Source organism: Hemiscyllium ocellatum, chromosome 16, assembly GCF_020745735.1.
Source record: "Hemiscyllium ocellatum isolate sHemOce1 chromosome 16, sHemOce1.pat.X.cur, whole genome shotgun sequence".
Taxonomy (NCBI): Eukaryota; Metazoa; Chordata; class Chondrichthyes; order Orectolobiformes; family Hemiscylliidae; genus Hemiscyllium; species Hemiscyllium ocellatum.
In genome coordinates, this window is record NC_083416.1 from 17,214,891 (window position 1) to 17,229,549 (window position 14,659).

General features: G+C 41.5%; 1 protein-coding gene across 1 annotated transcript in view; it reads right to left on the minus strand.

Moving 5' to 3' along the window:
• Positions 1-14,659, minus strand: part of LOC132823541 (ran-binding protein 17-like) — a 955,175-nt gene that overhangs the window by 761,836 nt on the left and 178,680 nt on the right. Inside the window, exons 8-9 of the mRNA XM_060837486.1 lie at positions 13,217-13,290; positions 8,635-8,754 (exon numbers count right to left, since the gene is read on the minus strand). Coding sequence (XP_060693469.1) covers positions 8,635-8,754; positions 13,217-13,290 — 194 coding nt within the window. The remainder of the gene's footprint in view (positions 1-8,634; positions 8,755-13,216; positions 13,291-14,659) is intronic.

Below are 14,659 nucleotides of genomic sequence, written 5' to 3' on the forward strand. Positions count from 1 at the left end.
GGAGTAAGGGGACTACAGGGTGCATGGGATGGCTCCCAAAAGGAGACAGGTCATGTGTCAGGTCACTGTCTCCAGGGGTTTATAAGTGCTTTTGGGGGTGGCAGAGGGACGGTGTAGTCAGTGGGGATTGAAGTATGGGTCCAACTGACTCATTACTCAGGGATTAGACACTGTGTGTAAAAGAAATCTCCAAATTAAATGGAGACTTTCAGAAGGTTTCAATCACACAGGAATTGCCCAGTATCATCATTAATTTCCCAGGTAATTCCTTCAGTCTTTTATGTCAGAAATTCTGCAGGATTCCCAATGAGCAACTCTCACCTATGCTGGAATAATGACTATTAGAAAATCCGGGCCATAATTGTAGAACGTCACAGTGACTCAGTGGTTAGCAGTGCTGCCTCACAGCACCAAGATCCCGGATTCAATTCCAGCCTCAGGCAACTGTCCTCCAGTTGCTCCAGGTTCCTCCCACAGTCCAAAGATGTGCAGATAAGGTGAACTGGCCATGCTAAATTGCCCATAGTGTTCAAGGATATATAGGTTAGGGGCATTAGTCAGGTGAAATGTGAAACAATAGAGATGGGGAAAAAGGTCCGAGTGGGTTCGTTTTCGGAGGGTCGGAATGGAACAATGTTGCTATTGGAGGGCTGAAGGGCTTGAACTATAGATGCTAAATAGGTTGGGGCTATTTTCCCTGGAGCGTCAGAGGCTGACGGGTAACCTCACAGAGATTTACAAAATCATGACGAGCTGGGATGGGGTGAATAGCCAAGGTATTTTCCCCAGGCTGGAGGAGTCCAAAAGTAGAGGGCATAGACTTAAGGTGAGAGGGACAAGATTTAGGAGAGACCTACGGGATAAGTTTTGTACACAGAGGATGGTGCATGTATGGAATGATCTGTAAGATGAAGTAGTGGAGGCTGGTACTATTATGAAGTTGAAGGTATGTAACTGTACCTTTAAGAGAGGGAGAATGCTATTCTGAACTGAGAGATTACAAGCAACTGTGAAAGACATTCTTGAAAATCTTTTATGAACTCTGTCAAGTTTCACAACATCCTTCCCTATAGCAGAGAGACCAGAATTGCATGCAATATTCCTAAAGTGGCCGAACCAATGTCCTGTACAGCCGCAACGTGATCTCCAGGCCTTCTTCGCTATCCTATCTACCTGCAACTCCACTTTCAAGGAACTATGACAAGAAGACAGTCCCAGAGTGTATTGAAAAATTGAAAATATGTAACATTTGGCTGCAAAATGGATACCTGAGTTTGGATGCTGTTTGACAATAATTCAAGTTTAACCAGTTTAAATTATGCCCCAGGATACTAAAACCCAATCAAGTTTGAATTTATTAGTTGATGTTGGCTAAACAATGAGACGATCCGACATTGGCAGGTATAGAAACGCAGACAATTTGAAAATTGGTCAGAGAGCAATTGCCATAGACAGAGAAACTGCTGGAAAGCTAATTGCCCATCTAACAACTTGCTCTCAAAGAAATTAGAAAACACTATCAAAATTATCTTTTCATGTGAAACATACTAACAGTAAAAGGAAAGGGGACAACCCAGGGAGATCAGTAGCTCAGTAGATCAACTCAGGAGAGTGAAGACACAGAATAAGATAGAGACTGTATGGTTTTGAGATTAAGCTAATTCATTTTTTTGTAAGTATCTTATTGGAACAGTATATTGTTATAGAGTTGGAGTCAGAGAGTAAGCAGTTAAGAGGGGTTTAGATTTGTGAATAGTTTGTTTTGCTTAATGTCCACTTTTGCAGTAATAAAATAAATTAATGTTATTTTCTTTAAATAGTGAGATTTACATGTCCTCTGTAACTCATAGTTTAACATTACCAGGCGAGGTGAGCTTTTCTGGCTGTTCGGTTTAATTAGCAGAAAAGGTTCGCCTCTATGCCATAACAGCATAATTATGGCATTTAAAAGGAATCTGGATGGGTATATGAATAGGAAGGGTTTGGTGGGATATGGACCAAATGCTGGCAAATGGAACTAGATTTATTTAGGACATCTGGTCGGCAGGGACAAGTTTGACTGAAGGGTCTGTTTCCATGCTGTACATCTCTATGACAGTGGTAGTTTCCCTACCTCTGAGCCAGCAGGAACACATGAACAGGAGTAGGTCATTCAGCCCCTTGAGCCTGCTCCAGCATTCAAGATGATCATAGCTGATCTGTCTCCTAACTCCATATACTTGCCTTGGGCCTATATTTCTTGATATCCTTGCTTCATTAAAAAATTTATGTTTCAGATTTAAAGTTAACAATTAAATTAGTATTGACTCTCGTTTGGATGGCCAGGTTCAAGTCCCACCTGCTCAGAGGTGTGCATCACTATCTCTGAACATCACAACAAAACAAAGAACTGCAGATGTCAGAGATATGAAACAAAACAGAAATTGCTGGACAAACTGATGAGAAGTCAATGGGCCTAAAACACTAGCACTCTTTTCTTCTCACAGGTGCTGCCAGACTTGCTGAGTTTCACCAGCAATATCTGTTATTGTTACCACTTCCGAAATGATTGATTCAAATATTTCTGAAAATGAAAAGTTAAAATTAGGTATTAAGGCAGCGGCAAGCTGGAATCACTTGAGCATAGTGACTTGAGTACTTTTCAGTGAGCATTTGGCCAGTTACATGAACTGTGAAGCAGTTAATCCCCTGCTCTGCTCCCTGTTCCACCCCTTCAAGAAACAGCAATCATTTTGTGCAGTGCAGTTTACATTTTCTGTCACAAACTTCCAGTTCTAGTACAGTAATTGGGAGTTGAGCTTGCCCATAGGCCAGTGAGGGCACTTCAAAAAGAGAAGATCTAACTGTCACCTCTTGATATTCGATAATATTACCATCAGCGAATCCCACACTTTCAACATCCTGGAGTTTACCACTGACCAGAAAGTGAAGTGGGCTAGTCATATACATATTAAGGTATTACATGGAGGGAATGACTGAAGATTGGTATCTGCGATGCTAGGGACCTCTGAAGAAAGCTGAGCTAAATGATCCACTTGGCCTTTCTGGCTGAAGATTCTTGCAAATTCTTCATTCTTATCTTCTGCATTGATATGTTGGGTTCTGAAATTATTGATGATGGGGATGTTTCTGGAGTCTTCTCTTCATGTGAATTTCTTAATTGTCCACCACCATTCATGGCTAGATGTGGCAGGTCTGCAGAGCTTAGATCTGCTCTGTTTGCTTTGTCTATCACTTGCTGCTTATGCTGTTTGGCACATAACCTAATGAAGCCAAAAACAGGATTACTTAACAGCTCATTCTTAGGCACACCAAGTGATATTTTGGCATGCCCTCCTGCACTCATCATTGAAACAGAGTTTGATCCCTAAATTGATGGTTACGATAAAATGGGGGATATGTTGGGCCATGATTGAGTACAATACAGATTTGTTCAAAGTCTATCCCATTTATCACAGTGGAAGTGCCAGACAACACATTGGAGAATATTCTCAATGTGAAGATGAGACTTTAGCTCCTCAGGGATGGTGTTGTGGTTACACTTACTGATATTGTCATGGACAGATGCAAGTGTGCCAGGCAGATTGGTGAGGATTAGGTCAATATTAGTGTCCTCACTAGCTGCTATAGACCGAGTCTAACAGCTATGTCCTTTATGCCAGGACCATGTAGGTCCTGGGCTTCCTCCATCGCCACTCCCTCATCGCCCAGCTTGAAGAAGAACACCTTAGCTTCTGCCTCAGAACCCTTCAATCCCAGGGCATCAATGTGGACTTCACCATTTTCCAAATTTCCCCTCCCCCCACCTTACCCCAGTTCTAACCTTCCAGCTCAGCACCACCCTCATGACCTGTCCCACCTGTCAATCTTCCTTCCCACCTATCTGCTCCACCCTCCTCTCCGACCTATCACCTTTACCCCCAGCTCTATCCACCTACTGCACTCTCAGCTACCTTCTCCCGATCCCAACCCCTCTCCCATTTATCTCTCAATCCCTGAGGCTCTCAGCTTCATTCCTGAAGGAGGACTCCGGCCCGAAACGTCGATTTTCCTGCTCCTCGGATGCTGCCTGACCTGCTATGCATTTCCAGCAACACACTCTTAACTCTGATCTCCAGCATCTGCAGACCTCACTGTCTCCTTTATGCCTTGGTCAACTCAGTCAGCAATGGTGCTGCTTAGCCATTCTTGGTGATGGACATTAACATGCCCCACCTATGTTACATTCTATAGCGTTGCAACCCTCAGTGCTTCCTCCAAGTGTTGTTCAAAGTGGAAGGGTGCGAATTCATCAGCTGAGTGGGAGAGCGGTAGTATTTGCTCATCAAATTTGAGCAAGGAAATCTTGTGATCTAATGCCATTAGATTTCATGGGATGTGGGGTAAATGTTGAGGACATCTCCACCCAAACTGTTCACCATCTCCGTTATCCTGCTGGTGGGATTCAAAACCCGATCCCAAGATCATTACCTGGGTCTCTGGGTTTTTAGTTGAGTGACAGCATGACTTGGGGCCATTACCACTTCCTGAACACAGGATGCACCTCAGCTTCTTGGTATGCACTCACTTATCACTTACCTGAACACTTGCAGTCTCTATGCCTTGCCATGTTGCATACTTGTTAGCACACTAATACTTCAGTAAGCATCAGTGCTAACATTTCAATATGCCCTTTAGTGCAGAAAATCAGGCAGGCTGCTGGTCAGTATGGAATTGCTTTGGGGGAGGATTTGGGGAGGTTGGTAGAATGCCTTGCGCACCAGTAAAGGCATGGCCATAAGTGGTATTGCCACTAGACCAAGTAACCCTGATACCAAGGTAATGTTCATAGAATCCTTAAGAGTGTGGAAAGTGGCCATTCAGCCCATCACATCCACATTGACTCTCCAAAGTGTATCTCCACCCAAATCCAGTCCACCTACACCACTTAGCCTACACATCCCTGGACACTATAGATAATCTAGCTTGGCCAATTCACCTAATCTATGTAACTTTGGACTGTGGGAGGAAACCAGAGCACCCGGACAAAACGCATGCAGGCACAGGGAGAAAGTGCAAACTCCACATTCACCCGAGGCTAGAATCAAACCTGGGTCCCTGGTGCTGACAGGCAGCAGTGCTAAACACTAAGCCACCATGTTTTTGGGCCCTGGGTGTGATCTTTAGAGGCAGGACAAACCCAACAGGTGTGGCAGAACAGCTGCAAGGATTTAAGAGGGAATTGTGCAAGCAGTCTTCAGCATTTCCTCTGGATCCCATGAAGTCTCATAGCCTCAGATCAAACATGGGACAGGAAAGGTCTTAATAAATGCACACTCCCCAAACCCCAATCCCAATCAGCTGATGAATGAACACTCCTCTAAATTGAACAACACTTGGAACAGCAGGGATATCAGAGACGGAAGAGCTTGAGGAGTCAAGCCTTGGAGGCAGGGAGGAAGGACAGGCATTTGTAGAAATGGGAATATCAAAGATGACAGGAGGATGCTCAAGGTGAAAGCAGACAGCATCAGAGGATACACATGGGGGGAAGGAGGCAGGTGTTATTGACTACTGAGTAATGGTTGAGGGATAAATTTTGTACAGGCGCCAGGAACATCTCTTGTCTATTTTTTGAACTGTGATGGGACAATGAACAGCAGACAAGTAAAATCTCTCAAAAATTATCACCAACAATCCTCAGCAAAATCCTGCCAATCCACTGGCAGAACAGGCTCTCTAGGCACAGTGTCCTTTTTCATGCCAGTATGTGCAGCACTGAAGCACTGGTTACTGCCAATCTGCTGCATTGGACAGGGCACATCATCCACAAACTTTCAAAGTTCTCTACTTTAAGCTTGGTCATGGCAATTGGTCGCCATAGCGCAGAAAAAATCCTTTAAGGACGTCTCTAATGCCTCAATGCAAAAAAGGAATGTCCCCATTGATTCTTCGAAATCTTTTGCCTGAGATCACCCAAACTGAAGTGAACCAACTTAAGTATTTCCAACAGGCCCAGGTGAAACCCCTGTACAAACAGCAGAAGGACATGCAACCACCTGTGCGTCCCACACACCAACCTCTTCAAACACCATCTGCCCCACCTGCGTGTGCAGATCCAGCACTGAACTGTTCAGTCACCTCTGGAACCACAACACCAGACTGGAAGAGATCATCTTCAGTCCTGAGGGGCAGTCAAAGAAGAGGAGGATGGGATATTAGTCTTGCATTAATCATGTTAAAATATATCACCTTCAGTGGGGTTGCACTGAACTGTCAGTTTAGATTACAACGAAGTAGGGCTTGAATTCTTTATAATTGTTGATGCAAAGCCAAATGTGCTACTAGAGAAAGTGAGGACCACAGATGCTGGAGGTCAGAGTTAAGAATGTGGTGCTGGAAAAGCACAGCAGGTCAAGATGCATCAGAAGAGCACGGGAATCGATGTTTCGGACATAAGCCCTTCATCAGGAATGAGGTTTGTGGGCTTGAGGGAGCAGAGAGATAAATGGGTGGGAATTGGGATTTGGGGGAAGGTAGCTGAGAATGCGATAATGAAATGAAGGTTGGGGAGAAGGTGATAGGTCGGAGAGGAGGGTGGAGCGGATAGATGGGAATGGTGATGGACACATCAGGAGTGCAGAACCAAGTTGGAGGTTTGGAACTGGGTAAGTGGGCAGGGGAAATGAGGAGATTGGTGAGGTCCCACGGCTGAATACCTCAACTCTGCCTCCCACTCTGCGAAGGACATGCAGGGTCTGAGCCTTCTCCATCGCCAAAATACTTACCACCCCGATGCCTGGAGGAGTAACACCTCATATTCCAACTTGGGACACTGCAACCAACCAGGATCACTATGGATTTCACTAGGTTCCTCATTTCCTACCCCCTCCCTCCCCGCCCCCTCCAAACATTATCCCAGTCCCATGACTCCAACTTGGCACCGCCCTCCTTACTTGTCCATCACCTTTTCCATCTATTTGCTCTACCCTCCTCTCTGACCTATCACCTTTCCCCCACCTTCATCTATCTATCGCATTCTTAGCTACTTTCCACCCAATCTCACCTCCTTTCATTTATCTCTCAGCCTCCCGGCCCACAAGCCTCATTCCTGATGAATGGCTTACCCTCAAATCATTGATTCTCCTGTTCCTCGAATGCTACCTGACTTGCTGTACTTTTCCAGCACCACAATCTCAAATGTGCTACTGAGCTAAGAATAAGACAGTTATCTTCTATATTTATATGACAAATTTATTAAACACATGTAGTCTGAATTTTCCAAAAAAAGTATTTTTGATTTTTTTATGTAAGTTAAAAATAAAAAGACCAAGTTAGAAATGCTGAAAATGTGAAATAAAATTTATGTAAATTATTTGTTCAGTTTCAAGGAAGAATCTCACCAAAAATATTAACCTTCAGATGATGAACATTTCCAACGTAGTTTGCACTTATCCTGTAAAACCTCTTAAAAATTCTCAAGAAACCGGAATTTTTTCACTGATGAATGCTTCTGTTGGAGATTTGTTCAATTCAAAGCAGCCATTTTATTTACATAGTAAAAGCCTGGAAACCATTTTGAATCGCATATTAGAGTCTGGTTGTCAAGCTGGTACTTTCCCAAGCTCAGCAAGACAGTTGGCCTTGCAGCTGTACTGCTACCTGAAAAATGAATTCTTTCCTTGCATCGTTCTTCTCTTTGGCAAGAACCTATGGTATACTAACATTTGCTTATCAGCAACTTAATAACACTGTTCCGATACCACGTGTCTGAGGCTAGTGACTGGGCAAAGTACCTAACTTGATCATTATCCTGCAAATAACAGTTTGCTAATTGATAAATGATTATGACCTATATGATGAAGCAACTCTCTGTATCTCTTCGGAGTGACTTGTGACCATTTGGTCGACTTGTCTCTCCCGAGATCACTAATTAACTCAAGGTTTGTGTGGCGTGGTTTACTTTCCCTTACATTGGACCACTACTAGCAAGTCACCCACTGCATAATTCATTTCATCCCCATTCAGTAACACAGCTGTAACCAATAGTCTGAAACCTACTAAAGATTCGTGAATTCAAATCTTTTATTTAAGATAAGTTCCACAAAAAAAAATCAAACAGTGACCATGATATTTCACTTTAAAAAGTGAAGCTAATTTCTGCCATATGTCATCAGTCACCCATTAAAAACTGACCACTTTTGGTTTAAAAGTTCAGCATTCAGCAGTTAACTGTCTTCCAAGTCATTCTCAAGGTAGCAATACCAAAACTTTTCAAATGTAACTAATATTGTTACCAAAGACATTTCCCCATTTCTAAACAATTTTTAAATTAAAAAATATAAAATTTTACAGCACTGCTTTTACAAGTTAGGAAACATGTTTGACTCTGCATAAAACAATGCGATAGATTTGAGTTAAATTATCTGTGCGGGAAGGGTTCTTCTGCAAGCCAATTGCTCCAACATGGTTCAAAATGACAACCAATGGTAACGGTGCAACAAATGGTCATTGGTTAAACATTAACTCAAATTCTTAAATAGCTTTACAAACAAATTCTGTGTGTTCTACTCAGGCCAATCTTTCAAACCATTCGACATTTCATTATCACTACATGGTAAGGTTGTGTGATGACCAAGTTTCTTAAGTCATTACCCGAGGATTTTCAAGTATTCGTTGTATCCCTTTCATCAGGCGAGTAAGATATGTTGCTCTTTCTGTATTGCTAAACAATGACCTCCTCACTGAAGCAAGTTGGGCTAAACAGGAAAGTGCCTAGGAAATCAAGGATACAAGGATAAATCGCAACAGGAGGAGTAAACAATGCCCCTATCACAACTGGATATTAATCAATACATGAGCACAGTTGAGCTCATTTAGAGTCAAATTTGACATTTAAATTCTTCAACTAAATAGGAAGAAACTTCCAATCAATGAAGTAAAATTGACTAATTAAAATCAAATTTTCAAGTTTTATTCAGTCTGTGAACATTTACCAGTTTACTGTCACTTTTCCAAGACATAATAGTCAGCTGCATTTCAGTGCACATTAGAATTTAAGACCTTCATTCAAGGAAACAATGGCAAGAATAATACTTGTTTCCAGAGTTACCATTTAGCATGCATGGCAACATAATTTCTACATTGCATAGGTCTAGTGGCCAAATGTTATCAAAAATGCCAGTCCCCTCCTCTCTTGCCTCCCTTTCTGAACTTTCTGTAGCATTTGTATCCTGGAACATTAAGCTGCCAGTCCTGTCCATCTCTGAGCCACATTTCTGCATTTTTGAGAAGGAATAGCATTACAGCTGTCCTGAGGGAGGATATTCCCGAAAATACATCCAAGGAAGTTATTTGGGTGGAACTGAGAAATAAGAATGAGGTGATCACCTTATTGTCATTGTATTATAGACCCCCAAATAGTCAGAGGGAAATTGAGAAACAAATTTGCAAGGAGATCTTAGTTATCTGTAAGAATAATAGGGTAGTTATTGGGATTTTAACTTTCCAAACGTAGACTGGAACTGTCATAGTATTTAGATGGAGAGGAATTTGTTAAGTGTGTACAAGAAATGTTTCTTATTCAGTATGTTGATGTACCTACTAGAGAAGGTGCAAAATTTGACCTATTCTTGGGAAATAAGGCAGGGCAGGTGACTGAGGTGTCAGTGGGGGAGCAGTTTGGGGCCAGCAACTATAATTCTATTAGTTTTAAAATAGTGATGGAAAAGAATAGTCCAGATCTAAAAGTTGAAGTTCGAAATTGGAGGAAAGCCAATTTTGACAGTATTAGGCAAGAACTTTCAAAAGCTGATTGGGCGCAGATGTTCAGAGGGAAAAATACAGCTGGAAAATGGGAAGTCTTCAGGAATGAGATAACAAGGAAATCATGTCTCACAAATTTTTTTGATGAAGGAACAAAGAGGATTGATGAGAGCAGAGTGGTGGACATGATCTAGGTGAACTTCGGTAAAGTGTTCAACAAGATTCCCCATGGGAGACTGGTTAGCAAGGTTAGATGTCATGGAATACAGGGAGAACTAGCCATTTGGATACAGAACTGGCTCAAAGATAGAAGATAGAGGGTGGTGATGGAGGTTTGCTTTTCAGACTGGAGGCCTGTGAACAGTGGAATGCTACAAAGATCAGTGCTGGGTGCACTACTTTTCATCACTTATATAAATTATTTGGATGTGAGCATAAAGGGTATAGTTAGTAAGCTTGCAGATGACATCAAAATTGGAGGTGTAGTGGACAGTGAAGTCGATTACCTCAGATTACAACAGGATCTTGATCAGATGGGCCAATGGGCTGAGAAGTATCAGATACAGTTTAATTTAGATAAATGTGAGTGCTGCATTTTGGGAAAACAAATGCAGGATCTATACACTTAATGGTAAAGTCTTTGGGAGTGTTGCTGAACAAAGAGACCTTGGAGTGCAAGTTCATAGCTCCTTGAAAGTGGAGTCGCAGGTAGACAGGATAGTGAAGGCAGTGATTGTTTCCTTCATTGGTCAGAGTATTGAGTACAGGAGTTGAGAGGTCATGTTGGAGCTGTACAGGACATTGGTTAGGCCACCGTTGGAATATTGTGTGCAATTCTGGTCTCCTTCCTATTGGAAAGCTGTTGTGAAACTTGAAAGGGTTCAGGAAAGATTTACAAGGATGTTGCCAGGGTTGGAGGATTTGAGCTATAGGGAGAGGGTGAATAGGCTAGGGCTGTTTTCTCTGGAGCATTGGAGGCTGATAAATAGAAAAAGTCTTTTCCCTGGGGTGGAGGAGTCTAGAATAGAGGGCATAGGTTTACTGTGAGGGGGAAAGATATAACAGAGACCTAAGAGGCAACCTTTTCACTCAGAGAGTGGTACGCATATGGATTGACCTGCCAGAGGAAGTGATGGAGACTGGTACAATTGCAACATTTAAAAGGCATCTGGATGGATATATGAATAGGAAGGGTTTAGAGGAATATGGGCCAAGTGCTGGCAAATGGAACCAGATTGGGTTGAGATATCTGGTCGGCATGGACAAGTTGGACAGAAGAGTCTGTTTCCGTGCTGTACGTCTCTATGATTGTATTACTGATGAGGTACTAGATGAATGCAAATTAAATCTGACAAATTTTGCTACAGTCCCAAGTATCAGCTGTATAACACTACAAGAGGGGAGGCAAGAGTTCAAGAAATAAGGCTTATCAGCATGAAATCAGGAATTCTATAAACTCAAATACTCTCGGCAGAGATGAGATAAGTTAGAAATTTTGCTGTGCTCCAGATACCCAATAAACACTGATCCAATTGGCTTAACTGTGGGAGATGGAGTGGTGGGGAAGGTTGTTTGTCAGACTAGAAGCCAGTCACCACAGTGTTCCACAGGGCTCGGTTCCTTACCCTTTGTTTGTTTGTCATTTACTGAAGTGATTTGGATGAGAAAATCGAAGGCATGGTTAGTAAGTTTGCGGGCGACACCAAAATGGGTGGCATAGTGGACAGTGAAGAAGGTTTTCGAAGGTTACAAAGGGATCTTGAACAGATGGGTCAATGAGCTGAAAAATGGCACATGGAATTCATTTTGGACAAATTTGTCCTATTGCATTTTGGTACAATAAGTGTTAGGCTTAGACAATTAATGGTAGGGCCTATCTTAAGGATCATGTCTTAAAACAGAGGTACCAAAGGGTGCAGGTACATAATTCTTTGAAGTTTGCATCACATGTCGACATGGTGGTTAAAAAGGTGTTTGACACGTTTGCCTTCATTGCTCAGTTCTCCGAGTTGGGAAGTCATGTTGAAGTTGTACAGAACATTGGTGAGGTCTCTACTGGATTATTGTGTCCAGAATTGGTTGCTTAATTATAGGAAGGATATTATTAAGCTGGAAAGGGTTCAGAAGAGATTTACGAGGATATTGCCCGGTATGGAAGGTTTAAGTTAAAAGAAAGACTGGATAGGCTGGGAATTCTTCCACTAGAGTGTAGGAGGTTGAGAGGCAGCTCTATACAAGTTTATAAAACAATCATAGGTATAGATAGAGTTAATGTTTGTTGTCTTTTTCCTAGGATCGGGGATTTCAAGATAAGGGGGCACATATTTAAGGTGAAAGAAGAGAGATTTAAAAAAGACACGAGAGGCAAATGTTTTACACAGAGGGTGTTTTGAACCTCTTAAGGAAGTGGTGGATGTAGGTACAATTGTAATGTTTAAAAGACATTTGGATAAGTACATGAATAAGAAAAGTTTGGAGGGATATGGGCCAGGAGTAGGCAGGTGGGACTAATTTGATTTGGGATTATATTCGGCATGAACGGGTTGAACCAAAGGACCTGTTTCCATGCTGTATGGCTCAATGATTCTCTATCTGTGGCCATTAGCACAACTTGGAATCATGTCCATCAACAAAAGAAAATTCCAACTGCACCTGATGGGATTACTAACCGGCTCCTTCATAGTTTGGGTGCCTTGCGGAAAAATTGTAACCTTTAATCTGAACAATCTGTTATGCCATTACCGTGACAGTATGGAGAAAATAGAAGGCTCACTACTGTAAAAAACACTCAAAAATGATCTCAAAAAGAAACAAAAAATTATTTTATGTGCTTCATATTTACAGGATGTAGTTGAATATTCTCATCAGGAGCAACTATGTGATCACTGGCCAATTGATCATCTGCCCTTGTGTATAAGGAACTATAATACTAAACCAGCATAAATTTCTCACTTGCCTCATCAAGGAAATAAAACATAACTTCATAGCTTTGAAATGAAAAACAACAAATGCTTGGACCTTTCACAAAGTTTATTACACAAATAATTCTTTTGTGAATTTCAGAGTTGGTGAGTATAACATTTTCCATGCCAACTATCAGTTTTGGTATCAAGCAGTCTCATGTCAAGTAAAGCATTGGGTCAAATATCTCAGTCCTAACTGAGAAACAACCTTCATACCACCATTGAGAATTTAAATGCTATGGTTGCTCTGAGTGAGATTCCCAATTTAATATCAAGTTAGAGGTGGTGTTTTGCAAATCTAAATTTACATGAAGCTGGATTCAGTTTGCATAAAGGAATTTAACATTAAGCTCCTTATGGCTAAAGGCAGAAGAAACATCCAATCCAATAGAGTGGGGTTGATTGAAACATATGTCCCAGAGGTACTTTTTTTTAATAAAGCTAACATGTTAGCTAAGCTATGCAATATGCTTTAGAAATCACTGTCAAATTCATACAGTAAGACTTACCAGTGGGGAAAGTGATGGAGGAATGCTATGATAGAGATCAAAATATAGTTGTAAGGTCGACATATCCAGTAATACTGAAAAATAATTAACAAAATAAGAGAATATCAAGGAACAGGATTTAAAATTCACGTACTATTTACTAAGAACGATTTTTTATGTTGCTCAAACATCAAGATTTGTAGATTAGCAATCCAACAGCACTTCAAGAAAAAAAGGCTAATTATTACAGAGTTTTCCACAAAAACATAAGGAAAGAAAATAACTACACAAAATACAATTGTTGATTACGTGGGTACAACGTGAGTTACACATGGTACAGTTATGTACTCTATTGATTGGTCATAGAGGTGTATATTGGTTGGTCACAAATAGTACAAGGGTTAAGATGTGCATTGGTTTAAATCACCTCGTGCAAAAATGAATTGTCAGATTCAGTGCACATAGCTGAAAGAACAATAGTATTGCAGAACATGTTTATATGAACATGTATATATGAATTCAATTAAATCTAGCTAAAGGTTGAAAAAGACTTATGAAATATTTGTCTTTACTCAAAGAAGTTAGAATACAAAGGTCAAAAATGGTATGCAAACTCTTCGTCAGACTTCTTTTGGAGTGCAGTGCTGTTTTAGATAACAGACTGCAGGATGGGCATGTTAGCCTTGGAAAGTGTATTATCCTGATTCATCAGAATGACGAGGTTGGATTGCATAAATTTGACACATCACGTACATTTAGGAAGTCGAGTGGTGATCTGACCAAAATGCTTAAAATGAGGAAGTGATTTGAGAAGGAGAATATATTTCCTCTCATGGAGGAAATCAGATTGAAGGAGAATAACATGAAAATGAAAGGGATGCTGACGGAAGTGAAATTAGAAAGCATTTTTTTTTAAGAAAAAGGGTAGCAAAAATCTGGAATGCTTTTTCCAAAAGATTGGTGAGTCAACTGAGCTGTCCAATGAAGATTGACGGAGATGGATAGATGGGCGGGGGGGGGGGGGGGGGGGGGGGGGGGGGGGGGGGGGGAAGAGAGAGAGAGAGATTCCAGGATTTTCACCTTGTGACAATGAAGGATTGGCAATATATGTCCAAGTTACGATGGTGAGTAGCTTGGAGGAGAACTTGCAGATGACGGTATTCCCACATATTTGCTGTCCTTGTCCTTCTGGATGGAAGTGGTCGTGGGTTTAGAAGGTGATGTCTAGAGATCTTTAGTGAATTTTTACAGTGGATCTTGCAGATAGTTCACACTATGGCTACTGAGCGTCAGTGGTGGAGGGAGTGGGTGCTTATGGATGCTTGCCAATCAAGCAGCCTGCTTTGTCCTGGATGCCATCAAGCTTCTTGAGTATTGTTGGAGCTACACTCATCCAGGTAAGTAGGGAGTATTTGATCACACCCCTGACTTGGGCCTTATAAATGGTGAACAGGCTTTGGGGAG